Raw genomic sequence first — 19,770 nt, forward strand, 5'->3', positions numbered from 1 at the left:
TATGACCACATGTAGAAGATATCATAAATGATACAATTACTACCACACTTTTACTTAATCCCACATAATATTAAATATATTTATTTTTCTTTATGAAAAGATAATATTATTAAATATTAAGAATCAAAGGCTTAATTGCTAAATATTCTGTTTTTGCAATTTTTTTTTAATTACTTAAAAGCCTTTACTTAAATTTATTTGGTTATGTAGCACTTTTCCAAGTGAAAATTAAGTTTAGTAAACTTGAATTCCGCATTATGGGATTCATGTGGCGATTTGATGTGGTATTTTAAAAACAAAATATCCCACTCTTTCTTTCATTTTATTTTTAATTTATAAAAGTTATAATTTTTTTCTAAAATGCAAATTGTTCTAAATTTGACCAAAATTCATTTTAAACTTCTAATTTTACTTTTGTTCAATTGAGTTCTCTAAGTTTCAAATTTATTCAATTCATTTATTCCAACCAATTATTTTGCTGTTAATAAGAATAAGGAATTGCGGTTTAAAAAAAAATTATTTTTATTGATTTTATTTTTTTCATTTGAAAAATTTTATTTATTTTTATCAAATTTTTTTTAATTAGTTAATTGCACACATAATGGTAATTTTTTTTACAGAATTGGAGTGAAGACCTGATTGAATACTCAATTGAATGAAAGTAAAATTAAAGGCTTAAAATGAATCATAGCCAAACTTAGAAAGTATATAATTTGCACCTTACCCAATTTTGTTTTCCTAACTAAGTACTCTTTCTTAAATTAAATAATTATTAGAGGCCTGAGGGGGATGAGAACCCTAGTTCGAATAGTAGTCCCAGGTGGGGTGTTTATTTTGTATATATAAAAAAAAAAAAAAAAAAATATATATATATATATATATATATATATAGAGTATTATAATTGTTTCCCAATAATTACAAAAGAGAATGAAAAGCAAGACACAGAAACTCCATTGAACAAGGCCTGGCCAGTACCTGTCGATCCCTTCGAAGCTCCGAAAAGACCAAAGCCTCTCTGTCTCTCTCCCTCTTTGTCCGTGCAACAAAACACCCAGGTAAAAAAGCTTTTAACTCAATTCATCAAATACCAAAGCCCTGAAGCCACGCTTGTGTGTTGTCGTTTCGCTTTCGTTTGATGCTGTATCTGTCTTTTTTTTGTGTCCTAAATTTCAATTCTGCTGGGCTGTCACTTTATCGCTTCCCCCCACTTCACCTAACTAGTTTTGTAAAATTATATCACACCCATATGCTTTGCTTTGAGTCCAAGACCTTCTTTGCATTGTGTGTTGTGTTTATTTTTTTTTTTTCAAAGATTATTTATTTATTTTTTCCATTTCCAGATCTTTGATTGTGTTAGATATGGGATTTAATGTGGGTCTTTGGGTATGATTGTGTGGGTGGGTTGATTGATTTTTGGTGCTTGGAAATGGGTGTTCTCAGATTTGGTATTTGAAGCCATTGTTTGGGTTTACAGAGACCCAATTGGGGGGCTTTGGTGAGTTTGGGATTGTGATTTGGTGGTGGGTTTTGAAGAATGTGGCAATGTGGGGGTATTTGACTTGAGTTCTGTTTGTGTCTCAGAATTGTAGTCCTTGGTGTTTTGGATTTTTGTGTAGAAAGTGAGTGAGGAGAGAAAGGATTTACATGCGAAGATGGCTGATGCAGCCGCGTTCATAGAGGCTGCGGGATCAAGATTTAATTCTTTGGAGCTCATCGGGAGAGGATCATTTGGCGACGTCTATAAAGGGTAAGTGTTATTGGTGCCATCTTTCTTCCTTAATTACACTGTGATGTCTTACACATTTGATTTTTAGGAGAACTTGCTATTAGTTTTGCTATCCATTCAATGTTTTGGGATCCTTGTAGTTATCGCTGTTGCAGAATAGTGATATTTTGTTGCCTCCTCCCCTTCTAAGGGTTATGGGTTCAAGACCCAAGGGTTGAATGTAGCTTACCAATAAAAATGTAAACATTCCTAAAATTTAAACTTCTTTAAAGTGGCTTCATGATAATTGTTTATAACATGCATTTATTAAAAAAAGGGTGATAATTTTATATTAAATCGTAGATAACAAGCAATTTGTCTAAAGAAGACAAAGCTCAGATACACTGGTTCTATATAAGAGAGATGGATTCTATCATTCTGTAAATTTATAGTTAATGCATAGTATGTTTTTTAACACAGTATATTCCATAAGGAGGAACTTGTTTCTTATCATGAGTGGATTTCCCAATGACAATAAAAAGAGCCTCAATGGAATCAAGTTTGATCCAAATTTAGTCTAAAACAGGCAATTAACTTATAAAGTTTTTTGATGAGTAATAAAGATTTATTGATATCAAAGAAGAGACACCCAAGTACACAGGGAGTATACAGGAGTATGAAGTTAAGTTGCTGAAATCTGTTTAGTTATAATCTACATTAGGAGGTTATGGTACAATTTTTTTTTTTTTTTTTTTTGATAGGTAATAATAATATTATTAAAACAAACTAAAAAATAGACAAAAGCCAATACAAGGTGTTCATGATGGTGAACACAAGGAAAAGCAATAAACAAAATAAACAGCAAACAACTAAAAGGAAAAACTTAAAACGCAATACTAAGGGAAGAAATAAACTCTAAGATAGTGGAGCATTCCGAGAAGCCCCAACACCTAGACCAATCAAATAAAGTCTTCTGGCACAGAGCTTGTAATTGAGCCAAGGATTTCTCAGTGTCCTCAAAAGAGCGCCGATTTCTTTCCATCCAAACAATCCACATCAAACAGCCGGGAATCATATTCCATATGTCTGAATTAATTTTTCCTAGCCAAAAACTCCAACAATACACCAAGCTTTCCACAGAGCCTGGCATGACCCAATGTATCCCAAAGATCTGAAGCATGTAAACCCACAAAGAGTGAGCTACCGGACAATGGAGGAGAAGATGATCCACGGTTTCCTCATTCCGATGGCACATACAACACCTATTCACCAAAATGCGCCCCTTAAGCTTAAGATTATCCAAAGTAAGGATCTGCCCATGAACCGCTGTCCACACAAAAAAAGCCACCCTCCTAGGGATCTTAGCTTTCCAAACACCCTTCCACGGAAAATTGGAATCAGCTGCACCCCTAATGATATTGTAATAGGACCGGGTATCAAACATGCCATTCCCTTTGAGACACCAATGAGAGGTGTCATTCCCACCACCCCTAGGGATCCGAGATTGAATGAACTCAAGGAAAGATAAGGCAGTCCCTAATTCCCTTTCATGAAAGTTCCTATGAAATCTCAAATTCCAGATTCTATCGTTACGACCCTCTTGGTAGCATAGAACATCAGAAATGTAAGCTTCCTTGTCGTTAGAACACACATACAACTGAGGATAAAGCCTATTAAGCGTGTTATCTCCAACCCACTTATCATGCCAAAAAAGAATACGAGAGCCATCCCCCGCCACTAAGGACACATGGTTGGAGAAGCTCTCCCAACCATCATGAATACCACGCCATGGACCACAACCGTGAGCCCTTCTGCAATTTTTAGAACTCCACCCCCCTTGACCCTCACCGTATTTAGAAGCAATAACCCTCCTCCAAAGATGAGTGCCTTCTCGCCCAAACCTCCATAACCATTTCCCTAACAATGCTTTATTAAAGTGCACTAACTTCCTGATCCCCAGACCACCCAAAGCTATCGGTAAACACACCTTCTCCCAAGCCACCAAAGGATATTTGAAACACTCCTCTGAAGATCCCCATAAAAACTTCCTCTGAATACGCTCCAATCTATCAGCCACAGCTACAGGAATGACAAATAAGGATAGATAGTACGTAGGAAGGCTAGAAAGAGTACTCTTCACCAGGGTAAGTCTACCCCCCTTAGATAAATAGAGACGCTTCCAACCCGAGAGTTTCTTCTCCATCCTCTCCAAAATAGGATTCCACATAGATGCTGTTTTGTAAGGGGTGCCCAACGGCATACCCAAGTACTTCAAAGGCAAACTACCCACCCTACAACGAAGAATGGCAGCCAACACATTTATATTTTCAACCTCCCCAACAGGAACAATCTCACTCTTCCCCGCATTAACTTTCAGACCAGTAAAAGCTTGGAAGCTAGTCAATGCCAGCCTAATGGACAACAACTGATCTCTAGACGCATCACAAAACAAAATGGTATCATCTGCAAACAGCAAGTGTGAAATGCGTACCCCTATAGAGTTAGTAGGCCCCACACGAAAGCCACGAAGTAGACCACAATCCTCAGTTTTCTTCAGCAGCCTACTTAGAACTTCCATAATAAAGAGGAAAAGAAGAGGGGATAGCGGATCACCTTGTCTCAACCCACGAGAGCTTCCAAAAAAGCCTACCGGGGATCCATTCACAATAATAGAGAAACGAACAGTAGTTATGCAAGCCTTAATCCACCCCCTCCATCTCACCCCAAAACCCATCCTAGCCAATAAGTAAAACAATGCGTCCCAATTCACATGGTCATAGGCTTTCTCAATGTCCAATTTGCAAACCACCCCGGGCACATGGCTCTTCAATCTGCTGTCTAGGCACTCATTAGCAATAAGCACTGAATCCAAAATTTGTCTCCCACCAACAAAAGCATTTTGGGACTCAGAGATGAGACTATCTAGCACAACCCTCAATCTATTTGCCAACACCTTAGACAGCAGCTTGTACACACTCCCTACCAAACTAATAGGCCGAAAGTCCTTAACATCAATAGCATTATTTTTCTTGGGAATTAGAGTGAGAAACGAGGCATTTAAAGACCTTTCAAACACTGAATACCTGTGAAAGTGCTCAAAAACAGCCATAACGTCCTCCTCCACCACTCTCCAGCATTTTTGAAAAAAAGCCATGGTGAAACCATCTGGTCCAGGAGCTTTATCCCCCTCCATCTCCATCAAAACCTGGATCACCTCTTCTTTATATTATAGACAGCACTGTATTTCTAAACATAAGCATTGATTGTTTAAAAAAATTGTGTAAGTATTGATTAGTAGCTACAATTTTACAAAATTAATATTACCATCATTATGAATATTAGTTTTTAATGTCAATAGTGCCCTTGTATGTTGATAAATATATTTTAATGTGAAATATACACTTTTTTATCGCTCTCCATTGTATTATTACTTTAAAAAAAAAAAAAAAAAGGGCTTTCAGTGCTGTATCAATATCTGTGTCACAAAGTTAGATGCTCAGGGAGAATATATCCTTCCATGTTGGTCGTGTTTATGTACTTTATCAAACATTAGATTGATCATTGGAACTTAGTTGATCAGTAAAAACTTTATGGTTGTTTTTCTACAAAGTCTCAGATTGATATTTAGTTAGAAAGACATGCCTGAGCTGTATCAAAACGTTATTGCAGTGATAGAAAGACATGCCTGACCTCAAACAGTATGACCTCACCACCCCTCCCAACCCTTCTTCCCCCCCCCTCCATCCCTACTCAGCCTACAACTATCCCTCCTCTATTTCCCCCTGTACCTCAGCCTCTCAACCTGTCACCCCCACTATTCCCAGGTTTCTTCCCTTTACCATTCCCACCACCTTTTGGTTTTTTGCCTTACCACCCTTTTTGTCCACCTTTAAACTCTGCATTGTCCACCCCACCTTCCTCTGTCCTGCCATTGCATCCACCTCCTCTGCCTAGACCAACCAATACCAATACCATTACCAATAACATTTCACCCAATACCAATCCACTCACACCTCTTCCAACCAATGTGCCTCTCCCTATCTCTGTTCCTAATCTTTCTCCTCAGGTTAGAGGGAGTAGTATAGGTTTCTTTCGTATTGATTCTAAAACTTTTTCTTTCTCTTTTGACGGTGGGAGGGACGATTCTTATGCTATACATGAAAGTCGTCGGAATTTTAAAAGTTCCGTTTGGCTGAGTCGCAAGGGAATGAAATGGGTCCTCTCTTGCTTTGCTGATATTCGTGATTGGGTACCAGGAAAGGATTTGTTGTACAAACATTTTAGAGAGAACAATAAGTTTTTCGAGTTCCGGGGAAGGTCGAATAAGGCTGGTATTTTTGTGGATTTAGCTGTGTTTTTTGGTGGAGCTCGACGTGGTTGTGTTATGGTACCTGCGAGTTCTAACCGGGCTGGGTGGAGCTTGTTTTCAAGAGCATTAGATAGTTTCCTAGCAGGTTCGAACACTGTTGGGGTGGAAGGGAGGATTTCCGGTGGAGCTGCTGGTGGTGGCCAAATGGATGGCGGTGGACTTGATGGGAAGAAACTTTTCAATACTGGCAACCAGCGGAAGTTGAGGAATTTTGAAAATTCTAGAGCTTATTTGGGACATAACGTGTTCAAGGGCGAAGCTGCTGCTGGGTCAGTTTCTAAAAAAAAATCTGTTAGACCCACGCGTGACTGCATGTTCAAAGTGACTACTGACACCATGGCGTTGAGGGTGTCTTTATCTGAAGGGGGTAAAAGGGTGGTGTCTTGGATTAAGCCATTGGACTCTCACAAGTCCACTCCGGATGTCTCTTGGGTGGATAAAGTGAAGTTACAAAGGCCTAAAGCTGTTGGGCCTGTGGTTTTTAAATCCCAAGCCCAAGCCCAAGCCCAAGCTACCTTAGCTCTCCCTTTGAAAAATAAAACCCAGTTAGAGTCTGAACTGACCTGCGATCCTAATGGGTTGCACGATCTGGTTCAGGAGCTGAGTGGGTCAGGCGAGTCTTCAACGGAGCCCGGGGTAGCGACGGTGGCGCCGATGGAGGGATTGGAAGCTCCGGTGAGGGCGAAACCTTCGTCGAGCCCAGCTCCGGTGGTTAGCGCCTCTATCTCGGTGGCTCCCCAGTCAGATCGGGAGCCAGGGACTACGGCGGAGGCGCCGGCGGCGGGTTCTGAGGCTCCGATAAGGACGAGTTTCCCCTCTAGCTCAGTTCTGGAGGTTCGCGCCCCTATCTCGGTGGTTCCCCTGTCAGTTCGAGAGGGTGAGAGGCAGATTGGGGTTGATCCGATGCTTACGGTGGACTCCAATAGTTTTGGGCAGTTTTCTCCTTTGAACTTTGTTGGTAGGGAGGGAGTTCCTTGGTCGGAGGAGGTGGAGGACGTTTTCACAGAGTTATTAAGCATAAGTGATAAAGAGAAGTGTGATTCCCAAACGGGTATGACAGAGTCGGTAGCTGTGTATGCCGACGGTATTGGGGAGTACAACTGCAGTCCACTAGAGTGTGCGCCGTTGTCTTGTTGGGTCCCTAGGGTAGCTGAAGATTTGGTGTTGAGCACGGTGGATAAGGTAAGTGAGTTTGATGCATCTAAGGTGGAACACTCGAAGTGGGTGTCTACAATGTTGAAGAGCTTCTGCAAGTTGGTGGGTTTTCCTATTGTTAAACATGAAGCTCATTGTGTGGCTTTATTTCGTTTATTAGAACAGGAGTGTATTGAGGTTGCCAATGGTGGCTGTATTAGGCCACCTGTTAAAGCTGGTCAGAGAGGTTTAAGGGAATTGAGGGGTCTGTTTTCTTCAGTGAATTATGATGGGACTGTCTCTCGGAATAGAGGTTCGTCGTCAGGACCAGGGGCTATTGGTAGTTATTAATGTCTTTACGACTTCTTTCTTGGAATGTTAGGGGGTTGAATAACCCTCAAAAGAGAGAGGTTTGTAAGAATCTTTTGAAGGATTGGAGATGTGATGTTGTATGTTTGCAGGAAACTAAGCTTGCTTCTTCAAATTCTGCTCTTGTGCGAAGCTTGTGGGGTAGTCCCTTTGTTGATTGGGCGGTATTGGATGCGGTTCAAACATCTGGGGGGGTTTTGTTGATTTGGGATAAACGGGTGGTCGAGAAAATTGATGTATCTGTTGGTCAGTTCTCTGTTAGTGTTCTTTTTAGGGGAGTGTTGGACGGTTTTGAATGGGTCTGCACTGGTCTTTATGGTCCTAATGATGATCATCATAGGGCTGCTTTGTGGGAGGAGCTGTCCAGGGTTCGGACCAGGTGGAACACAGCTTGGTTTTTATTCGGTGATTTTAATATTATTAGATACCCCTGCGAGAGGCTTGGTTGTGATTCTTTTAATCCAGCCATGTTCGCATTCTCGAACTTTATTGAGAATAATTATTTAGTGGATCTTCCATTGGACGGGGCATCTTTCACCTGGTTTAGAGATGCTGAGCCGCAGGCTATGTCCCGTATTGATAGGACTCTTGCTTGTGTGGATTGGGTGGATCATTTTGGGAATGTGTCTCAAAGGGTGCTCCCTCGTGTTATTTCCGATCATTGTCCGCTTTTGGTGGAAGCTGGTGGAGTGGATAGGGGTCGCTGTGCTTTTAAGTTTGAGAATATGTGGCTTAGATCTGAGGGTTTTCTCGAGAGAGTTAAACTTTGGTGGGAGGGGTATAGCTTTTTGGGCTCCCCTAGTTTTGTTCTAGCTCAGAAATTAAAGGCTTTGAAAGAAGACCTTAAGAAGTGGAATAAGGAGGAATTTGGAGATTTGGCTTTTAGGAAGAAGTGTTTGTTGGCTGAATTATTGGGTCTAGATTCTAAGGAAGAAATGCGGGGCCTCTCTAATGAGGAAGAGTCCCGTCGAACTCAGGTTAAAGGTGATATTGCAGCTTTAGCTGCTTTAGAAGAGACTTTTTGGAGACAAAAGTCTCGTGCTTTGTATGTGAAGGAGGGAGATAACAACACTCGATTTTTTCATAGACTAGCGAACTCTCATAGAAGAACAAATCACATTAGAAGCATTGTGGTTGATGGGGTCTTATATGAGGACGATTCTACTGTTAAAGCTCAGGTGGCTCAGTTCTATCAAAATCTCTACAAAGAGCCAGATATAGTAGGGATGGAGGGGGGGGGAAGAAGGGTTGGGAGGGGTGGTGAGGTCATACTGTTTGAGGTCAGGCATGTCTTTCTATCACTGCAATAACGTTTTGATACAGCTCAGGCATGTCTTTCTAACTAAATATCAATCTGAGACTTTGTAGAAAAACAACCATAAAGTTTTTACTGATCAACTAAGTTCCAATGATCAATCTAATGTTTGATAAAGTACATAAACACGACCAACATGGAAGGATATATTCTCCCTGAGCATCTAACTTTGTGACACAGATATTGATACAGCACTGAAAGCCCTTTTTTTTTTTTTTTTTTAAAGTAATAATACAATGGAGAGCGATAAAAAAGTGTATATTTCACATTAAAATATATTTATCAACATACAAGGGCACTATTGACATTAAAAACTAATATTCATAATGATGGTAATATTAATTTTGTAAAATTGTAGCTACTAATCAATACTTACACAATTTTTTTAAACAATCAATGCTTATGTTTAGAAATACAGTGCTGTCTATAATATAACATAAAGTCATAGTTTAAGCACATCCAAACAATAATAATTCTGATTAGCTATAGCTCAACATTTGAACCTCCCCCCCCTTCTGTAAGAACGGGGTGGGGGGTCTATCATGGGTGCTTAACCCATTGCATGCCAATAACTTACCAATAAAAGAAAAAGATCTTATAACAATAAAAATCTACCCGTTAGGGTGCAGTCTAGTGGTTGGAGGCTTGGGATGAATTGTAGACGTAGACATCTTGGATTCAATCCCCACTAGGAGTTTCTATGGATTACTTGATACACGGTTATGGTAGGTGGGATTGTATATTCATGGTTTACTCCCTAGGAGTGGGTCCAAAGGGGCCTGCCTTGGTGGGGTTCCATGATATCAAGAAAACAATAAAAATCTCAAGCTTCAATAATTCTAGGTTTTTTTTGGTGTACTCAAAGATCAATAACTATTAAGATTTGAACTTGTCAGCAACTGATAAGGCCTTCGTGGGTTCTGATGAAGATAACCTTTGACTTAAACAATGAATTGTAACATAGAGGATGAAAAACTATAGATGTGGTTATGGGCAAAAATCTAAAACAAATGTTGGCTGATGATTTTAATATGGATCCCATACTAGAAATCTATGTCGGGTTGATATAGGTGCATCATGCATTTGGGATTTGGAGGAGCCGGGGAATATTTATCTTCACAGTTCACACACAAGAGGAATACCTATTCCTATGAGAGAAGATGGAATAAGAGATGTATGGTTGAATGGCTTTGGTTTGTACGCACATGTAGGCATATGTATATTTTTGTATTTTCACATTAGTTTTTGAATGAGGATTGTTATTTAGGAATGCCTGTCAGTGTTGGGAACTTATAGGCAAAAGTATTTGTTACTAATAATCTGCCTAATTAAATCCATGTCAATGATCCTTGCTTCCTCTGTTTTGGAGGTTTGTTTAGGTTGGGCTTACATTATGGCAAATGCTACAGAAGAATGAATAATGTCTTTATTTACACAAATTTTCTTGTTCGTTATTCCAGTGTGCTGACTTCTCTCTCTCTCTCTCCACTCACCTCCCTGATTCACACAGCCAGTTGACAGTGTGCTGACTTGTTGGTTGTAAGTCAATTTTTTTGGAGGGGTGGGGGTTGGGGGGGAACATTTTTACATTTTTTGGTATTTGGTATGGCGGAAAACACAAGCCAATGGAATACATTTTTTGTAGTCAACTAAAAACAGGCCCAATAGAGCGAAAAACGATTTCCACTTTTTACAAGTGGGAAACATCTTCCTGAATGTTACATTTTAAACCAACCATCACAAATAAAATCCACACTTAAATTTTCCTATTGGCAACTTCTATTTCTTCATCCCTGACATAGGACAAGGGGGAACTACAAAATCTGATTTAGAACTCTTGGGGTAGATCTGGTAGCACTTAGGTTTTGGTGGGGGAAAGGCTGGAAAATAATAGGGATTATAGGGTTTCCAAAAGGGGCAAGGATTAGTAGGGTTTGGGATGAAACAAAGGAGAACAATCAGAATTTGGGTTGCTGTGAATAGTGCTGTGAACAGTAATGGTAAAATTAAAGAAAAGATAACTTTCTAGGCATCACACCTAGACTTTCTAGGGTTCCTTGGCATTACACCTTGGAGAAGTTTGCATAACACAAACTATAACAAAGCTTCATAGCTCTAAAGTCCGAAAATATTATTATTTTTCATATTCAACAGAAAGCATTACAATCCTTGTTGGTTGTAAGTCAATTTTTTTGTGGGGGGGGGGGGGGGGGGGAACATTTTTACATTTTTTGGTATTTGGTATGGTGGAAAACACAAGCCAATGGAATACATTTTTTGTAGTCAACTAAAAATAGGCCCAATAGAGCGAAAAACGTTTTCCACTTTTTACAAGTGGGAAACATCTTCCTGAATGTTACATTTTAAACTAACCATCACAAATAAAATCCACACTTAAATTTTCCTATTGGCAACTTCTATTTCTTCACCCCTGACATAGGACAAGGGGGAACTACAAAATCTGATTTAGAACTCTTGGGGTAGATCTGGTAGCACTTAGGTTTTGAGGGTTTACGGTTAGATTTTGGTGGGGGAAAGGCTGGAAAATAATAGGGATTATAGGGTTTCCAAAAGGGGCAAGGATTAGTAGGCTTTGGATAAAACAAAGGAGAACAATCAGAATTTGGGTTGCTGTGAATAGTGCTGTGAACAGTAATGGTAAAATTAAAGAAAAGATAACTTTCTAGGCATCACACCTAGACTTTCTAGGGTTCCTTGGCATCACACCTTGGAGAAGTTCGCATCACACAAACTGTAACAAAGCTTCATAGCTCTAAAGTCCAAAAATATTATTATTTTTCATCTTCAATAGAAAGCATTACAATCCTTTAAATACCTATTCCTAGTAGAACTAGGATTTTTTAAAACCCTAATAAGACTTGGACTCTTGGGCTTTTATTAAAACTAAAGTAAGACCTAATGGACTATTAGCACAACCCATTCCAAAATATTAAAAAATTGCAAAATTGCCCTTGATACATAAAATCAAATAAAATATAATACATCTGTATTCCCACTGCATCAACCCCTCAGTCTCTCTCCACAGATTGGCTGATGATTGGTTGTTGGTTGATGTTAGCCTGCCAACCATTGACTTTTTGAAAATGACATTTTTTGCTCAAACTAGTTACTTTCCCTCTTAATTGTTCGTGTAGATTCCAAATTTGGTGTCTATTTTCCCATTTGATGCTCCCAAATGACCTAAAAAATAGAAAAAATGTTGTCCTATTTCTCTGCTTGTTTCGATGAAAAACCTTCTATAAAGATAGTTTTCCACATCTTCCAGTATTTGGTAGTTAAAAAAAAATTGGTCAACGGAAAACTCTAACAAAAATAAGGCTTGTTTTTTATAAGTTGTTTTCCAAATTTTTTTTCAGAAAACAATCTCTCTCTCGCATGGTGCATCACTCTTATATATTATCTTCTTTTGGCCATGGGGAAACAAAAATTGCTTTCATACTTGGTTGGTCATAGAGCAACGTGGCTGTAATGTCCTCACTTCCATTGTAATCATAGCACCTTAGACTAACAAAATAAAATTATCCTCAATGGCTTTGAATGGTATCATCACTTGGTGGGAAGAATTTAGGTGCAAAATAAACAATTGCACTTAGAAAAAGTTAGGGCTTTCCAAAATCAGAAGATTCCTTTATAAGACTGTCACACCACTCTTTAAAGAGCAACCAGAGGTACGGCATGTCAAATCCGTTTTTTGTGCTTGGATATTTCCAGTAAAGGTCATGAAAGCCATACTGCCGAGCCACATTAATGGAGGAGCTGATAAAGTCTCTAGGGCCATCTGGGGTCCTTATCATATGGAAAAAGGCATATGTGCTTGCTTTCATGTCTCCTATAATGGACAGGAAGAACTTCACTTCTGTTTCCTAGGTTTCTTGGGCTATTGACGTGAATTTTTTAAGTGAAGTAGGTTGTAGGGATTAAATCTGAAGGGAATTTTTCAGGTTCAGATGAACGCCAATAACAACCTCCAATAACAGGATGAGATGATGAGGTAGTTTTGAGTGGCTTAGCCATTGGAAGGAATAGGCAATATTGTAGATGGTGAAGTTGGCTTTGCTCAATGACTAGCCAGGCAACAGCTCTCTTTGTTGTCAAAATTTTAGTTTGAAAACCAATTTCATACTTGGTTTTTTTGTTTATACATTAATTGGGTTTATGCAATACACATGTTATATATATTTTGAATTATACAAGAAATGTTATAAAAAATTTGCGCATACCAGACACCAGAAAACGTTCTCAAGCTCATTTTCAAGGTCATTACCAAACATGGGAAAATGAGATAGTTTTTTTGAATTTTTTTGGGGAAAATGACCAATTTTCCAAAAAAACGTTAATGCTGTTTGTACAGAGCATTAGATTTTGTTTTTGTGAATGAAAGTTTTTGTTTATAAGCATAGTAGTTAGGATTGGGATCCTACATAGGATCAGTGAGGGGTTTTTTGTGGATCATATCAAGAATCGTAAGATTCTACATTTTTTTTTTTTTTAAGAAAATGAAAAATCAATAGTAATGTTAACATATCTTAAAGAATCATTAAAAAAAAAAAGAGTAAATATGACACAAATTACTCATAAAATGTGCTAACTACTTAGTTCCAAATTACCAACACATAAATAAATGACGAACTTCAAATTCCAAACTTGAAAATTCCAATTTCCAACACCAAAAATATACACAGTTCCAAATTAACAAATACGTCATTTGCTTCAAAAAGGAAATCATCCCAATTCCAAAGTTACAAAGATTTTGCAAATGTTTTAATTGTATTAAGATAATGAGAAATGCCAAGTCCTTTAAAACTCATTACAACTTGATCAATAGGGCTGAACAATCCTAATCTCACCATAGAGAGACATGATTACAAATTAATAGCTTTAATGGATGTCGCTTTTGTTGCTATGAGGCAATATGAACGATCCTATGCCAATGCAAATTGATTCTATGGAGTAGGATCATAAGGATTCTATTGAGTAGGATCATAAGGTCTTACATTTCATTATCCAGGTTTGTGAACCCAAGTAGATCCTAACCCATGAAAGATTCTACACTGATCCGGATCTTTTTTATGGGGATTCTAAGATCCAAGATTAGGTTTTTGACAACCATGTTCATACGTGTATTTGGAATTACAAATTTTTTCAATAATTTTCCATGTGAGCCAAACATTTGAAAATGTTTTCTAGTTCATTTTTAGGGTTGCAACCAAACACAAGAAATCAGGTTAGTTTTCCAAAAAAAAATTGTTGAAACAATGAGAGCATAATATGCGATCATGCTGTTTTAAATAAATAATTTTGGGAATTCACATTTTGTTTTATACTTGAAGCAATAGGAGATGTTATTTTCACATTTGTGTCCCTCTTAGATACTATTGCATGCCTATGATTGAAATCTATGTACAGTTTTAATGGATATGCCCATGATAGTTTAAGTCCTTATTTATGACTGATCATGATTGCCTCATGTACAGATTGAACATCTTGTGAAATTTAGTTTTATTTAGGCTCATCAATGAAGTTTTATCATCATAATCTGATGAACTTTTGCAGACTGTGCTGATGACTTTCCTGATTTGCAGGTTTGATAAGGAGCTTAACAAAGAAGTAGCTATTAAAGTAATTGATTTGGAAGAGTCGTAAGTGATAGCTTCCCACATATTTGTTCTTAATTTTTCAGATTCTTGCTGTTTCTAGCATCAGATGCTCTCTTATATAAACCTTTTGAACAAATGAGCAACTCAATGTGCTGTTTCTAGCATCAGATGCTCTCTTATATAAACCTTTTGAACAAATGAGCAACTCAATGTGCAGTAAAAAATGCCAGGATCGTCCAATACCCGTGCCATGAATTGAATTTTTTTTAAAATACAGTGATGTTAAATGGGCACTTAATGATGTTTTGTTCACTTGTTTAAAACACAAAACAAGGAGTGTAAATCTTGTGTTTGATACAGATTGCTGAAATGTATCCAAATAGCCTATCTTAACGAATAAACTTCCTAGTTTGCCAGAAGTTGCCCACAGTATTTCTTAATGTGTTCTTTTGTTAACTTGATAAGAGTGAGCAATGCTTGTATTGGAAATTTGGAATGCTGTGCTACACGTTTTAACCCTATTATACTAATGAATGTCCAAAATCTTTAATAATGACCCTCATGTCCTGGGAGGTAGGTATTATATGAATCCAACATATGCTATTTTGTATATCCTAATCTGGGACACTTTTGAGTTCATGTATCTTTAGTATGTCCATCTGAATTCATTGTTGAAAGCAATAAGCCACCCAGAGCAATTGTTTTCATTGGCCAAAATCTTATGTTGTATTCTTCTTTATATGGATTGTTTAGATCAATGTGGAGGTTGCTCTATTTGCTATGATTGAATTAGCTGTATTGTGTTATCACCAAAAGGAAAGAAGTGCTAATATTTTCTTGTGTAAGAACATGGAAGTTCTTGAGAGTTTTTATGAGTTCTTTATCACATCAGTAGCTAAGGTGTGTTGCAGTCCTATATATATCATGTTAAGGTCCTTTTGTTAAATTCTTATATTCCTTATAATACAGAAATTGATGATGTGTTTCTTTTTCTCCTTTTAATTGTGCTACTTGGTTAGTAAGTGAGCTCTTTCTTGTTAACATCATAATTCACACTTACTTATTGCTTTATCTGAGTCTTGCTTAATGAGCAATGTCTAAATATAGCTTTTCAATTATCTTTTGCAGAGAGGATGAAATTGAGGACATTCAAAAGGTATTAAGTTCACAATTTTGATCAATCGGTTTTAAAAATCTTACATAATATTATTTTGGGTCAATTATACAGCTGGTGGGTCTTGAACCCACAATCCCACCTTCATCCCATTCTTGTGGGGGAAGGAAATGCCATTTGAGCTACTGCTCATTGGCTCAATTTTTCATCATAAATGATTAGGTTTCTCACCTATCTTATTTTTGTGCCAGGAAATTTCTGTTTTGTCACAATGTCGATCTCCTTATATTACCGAGTACTATGGTTCCTTTCTCCATCAGACTAAACTATGGATCATAATGGAATACATGGCTGGTGGCTCTGTTGCTGACCTAGTAGGTTACTTCTATTGACTTGCTTCTACATGTTTATTGCCTGAAGATAATGTTGTTGTTGTTGTTGTTGTTTTTTTTTTTTTTTTTTTTTTTTTTTTTTTTTTTTTTTTTTTTTTTTTCAGTTTGGTTAATTGATATAGTAAATTTGATTTGACCCACATCATGGTGTCTTCTTAATTATTTTATTTTATTTAAAAAAAGGTTGTCTTCTAAATAAAGTTTTGACTTTGAAAGTAGAGATGGCAACATGTATTCTTTTCATTATAACTGTAAATTTCTTTATGATATGGTATCTTTGTATCAAAAGTTATTACAATTTTCTTGTAAGTACTGTTTAAGCTGAGGTTTTGATGCATGAAATTCATAGCATTTTAGAAAGCTCATACTCATATTTGGAGTGAAAATCTATCTCTCCACTATTACCCTTTCCAAATAATAATGATGCTTTCACTTTGACCCTAGTATTTTGCAGTTGATGCTAGCATTTGTTTAAGAATATTCTCATCTTCAGAGTGTTTGTAGTTTTTTTTTATAGTCATTAGGAATATCTTTGCTACATTATGGGTGGTGTTTGTATTTTTTTAATTGAATCCAAACTTTTTCAACTGGTGGTAGAGGAAGGGGGATGGTATTTTTCTTTAAGGATTTTTGAGCGGAGTAGGTACTTCATGAAGTCGGTCTTCATGGGTAAGAAAGTGGCACAATGGCTGATGAAGAGTATAGAACAGATAGTCGTTGGGATCAGTCCGAAGTATTTTTATTCGTTCTGGGAAGGTGATTTAGCCTACACCTTCCAACGGAGCTCCAATTCTTTTGGCTTGTTCCTATTGTTGACTGAGCTTAAAGTCGGCGGGTCTAGGAGGTCCATTATTATTCCAGTAGGCAGAGCAAAGAATGGATGGAGGGTTTTTGGGTTAGAGTTAAGGAAGATGTTGGAACCTAAAAACTATGTGAATGGTGGGACTGGGCAGTCGAAATTTGTGGCTCAACTTCATAAGGATAACTCAGGGGTTCAACCTTTTAAATCCTTTGCCAATACGGTGCGTGGGCATGAGGTGCAGGTCAGGGGCAGAAACCAGCTAGAGAAGCAAAACCCAGTAATTAAACAAAAAATGTTGAGCGAAGCGCCGGTGAGCTTACCAAGTCCAATGACTCTAGGAGGTAGAGATGTGGGTTCTCGATGCAGTACAGAGGAGTTTAACGTTGGAAAGACAAATCCGGTAGGAAATAAAAGGAGATCTCTGTTGAATTTCAAATCAAATTGGATTGAACATGTTTATGGAAAAAAAAAAAAAAAAAACGTGAACTAGGGAATTTTGACTAGGCAGGAAAAAGCTTGATTGTAGAAGTGAATGAGGAAGGAAAAAGGAGGGTGGTTTGGAATAAAGGTGGACTGAGGAATTCCTTATGGGTAACAAGGGGTCAGAGGGAGCACAGGTCTAGTGGTTCACGAGTTCACAAATATCCTATGGTGGGCTCAGACCAAGATGGTACTCAAGTGGGCCTTCTAGTGATCCCTTATCTAGAGCCCACCGGCCCAATTAGGATGGAAGTGGGTGAAAGCCCAACTTTGGGGGACCCGAGACTCTTAATTCAGGAAGCCCATGCATTGGTGATGTCCAAAGCACCTTACGAAGCTTTGGATGCTCAGGACATCACAAGTGCTGATGTTGATCTTGCTGAGGAGTCACCAGTGCCACTGGAGAAGGCCGGCATAGCGTGACAACAAGCCCTGATGAAGGCGGCGAGCTCGGCGACCTAAACCGAGATGAACTATTGTCTGGCGAAAGCACCGATGATGGAATGTGGTCCTTTTTCCAATGGGTTTCATGCCAGGGACTCACCGGCGACACTAGATAGGGCTGATACAACTCTATTCCACACCATGAGGACAAATTTGGTGTCTGTTCCTCCAACTGAGCATATGGGTTGCCCTGCGAAGACTTCGGCGGAGGCTGAGAGTCTTTTTTCTGGTGGGCTTTGCGCTGATGAGCCTCCGTTCACACTAGGTAAGGTAGAAACAAAGGGTGTCAGGGCATTAAAAGGTCCTATGCTATCCAATTACATTCTAAGTCCACCGAGAGTTGGGATTGAGGAATGGGGTGTTCCAGGTGGAGATGAAGGTGATCAACTTGAGGGTGCAAGTGATATTCAAGAGATAGACACCTCCCATCAGGCTAACCAGTCGGTGTTGGCATTGACTAAGGTCGAAACAGCTTATGCAGTTGAGGTCTTGGGTGATGTGGACAGTTCTTCCACCTTGATGTCCATTAATCCTCTGGGGTTGGTTGTGACGGTTGGATTAAATTGTAATACTAAGGTGAGGAGGTTTGATAACACATTGAAGGTGTCTAATTGGGTGAAACAAAGACTCCTCGATTTCAATAAGATGATGGGGCTTTCGTTGGGTCGACATGTGAAGAGATGTATTATGCTATTACAAAGACTTGAGACGGAGATTGAGGCAGCCAAGCTGGTGCACAGGAAAGATGCTACCCACCGAAAAGCTGTCTCCAAGGATAAAGGGAAGAGGGAGTTGAGGAATTTGATTTCCTCGGTCAATTATGATGGGAGATAGCTTTCTTTTCTTTGACTGAGGTTGTAGTAGGGAGTTTACAGTTTCAATGAATTTAAGAATGGTGTCATGGAATGTTTGAGGTTTGAATGAGTCGCGGAAATGTTTGGTAGTTAGAAATTTATTACGGGAATGAAATTGTGATGTAGTTTGCCTTCAAGAAACTAAGGGGGTGTTTGGATTTCATGTTTCTATAACTCATAACTCTGTTTCCATCACCCATAACTCAAAAATGGCGGGACCCATGATTGAGAGGCTTGTTTGGATTTTGTTTCCAGCACTTAATTCTCTAATTTTTGAGTGATGAGTTATGGAAACTGAAAACACATTTTAGGTGTTTTCAGTTTCCATAACTTTGTTTTCAATGGCATTTCCGTAATTAAACATACACTGAGGGACCCACAAGTCAAGTCAACCGCAACTTTTGACCTCCCCTTTTTTTTTTCCTCACCGGGTTCGGTGAGGTGGTCTTCTTCTTCTTCTTCTTTTTTTTTTTTTTTTTTCCCTTTCACACGGGTCTTCTTCTTCTTCCATTTTTCTTTTCCCTTTCATGCTGTTGGTATGGTCTTCTTCATCTTCCTTTCTTTTTTTTTTCTTCTTTTCTTTCCTTTTCACATTGGGTTTTTGGGTTTGATTGCATTTTTTTTTCCATTCCTGTTCTCTGGGTTCTCTTTTTTTTTTTTTTTTTTTCCTTCCGCTTCTCATGATCTTTTCTCTAACACACAAACACAAACTCACAAACATGTGCATCCACACAAAAAAAACCAGCCGATTTAAAAAAAAAACCTACCCCATCGCGCCGCCATACATGTCAGAGAGATGGGTGTTGTTCACCAATGACAGTCCTGACGAGGTGAGGGAGCTTCTAAAATTTTTATGGGTTTGGGTTTGTGTTTTGGGAGAGATGGGTGTTGTTGCTGCGGTTATTGTTGTTGTTACTGTTTTTGTTTTGTGGTTGAAGCTAATTTTGTTAACAGAAGGGTTTGACCACTTTATAGGAATGGGTCCCACAAAAAAGTAGAAAATTTGAGTGATGAGAAGGTGAGTGAAGTGTGCCAAACGGGTGGGTATAGAAAATTGGGGTATTTTAAGTGATGAGTAATAAGTGACGAAAATTAAGTGAGGAGTAATGAGTGATGAAAAAAAAAATCCAAATAGGGCTTAAGCTTGCAGGCATGGATAGATAGTTGATTTGC

General features: G+C 38.3%; 1 protein-coding gene across 2 annotated transcripts in view; it reads left to right on the forward strand.

Annotated features, from left to right (window-relative positions):
* The first annotated feature begins 905 nt into the window (after positions 1–905).
* LOC126695048 (uncharacterized) overlaps positions 906–19,770 on the forward strand; it is a 33,931-nt gene continuing 15,066 nt past the window's right edge. The window contains exons 1-5 of one of the 2 annotated variants that reach the window (XM_050391658.1): positions 906–1,056; positions 1,583–1,748; positions 14,497–14,553; positions 15,640–15,667; positions 15,877–15,999. In XM_050391658.1, coding sequence (XP_050247615.1) covers positions 1,654–1,748; positions 14,497–14,553; positions 15,640–15,667; positions 15,877–15,999 — 303 coding nt within the window. In that variant the 5' untranslated portion in view covers positions 906–1,056; positions 1,583–1,653. The remainder of the gene's footprint in view (positions 1,057–1,582; positions 1,749–14,496; positions 14,554–15,639; positions 15,668–15,876; positions 16,000–19,770) is intronic. The other variant, XM_050391657.1, reaches the window with a different exon arrangement.

This window comes from Quercus robur, chromosome 8 (genome assembly GCF_932294415.1).
Source record: "Quercus robur chromosome 8, dhQueRobu3.1, whole genome shotgun sequence".
Lineage (NCBI taxonomy): Eukaryota > Viridiplantae > Streptophyta > Magnoliopsida > Fagales > Fagaceae > Quercus > Quercus robur.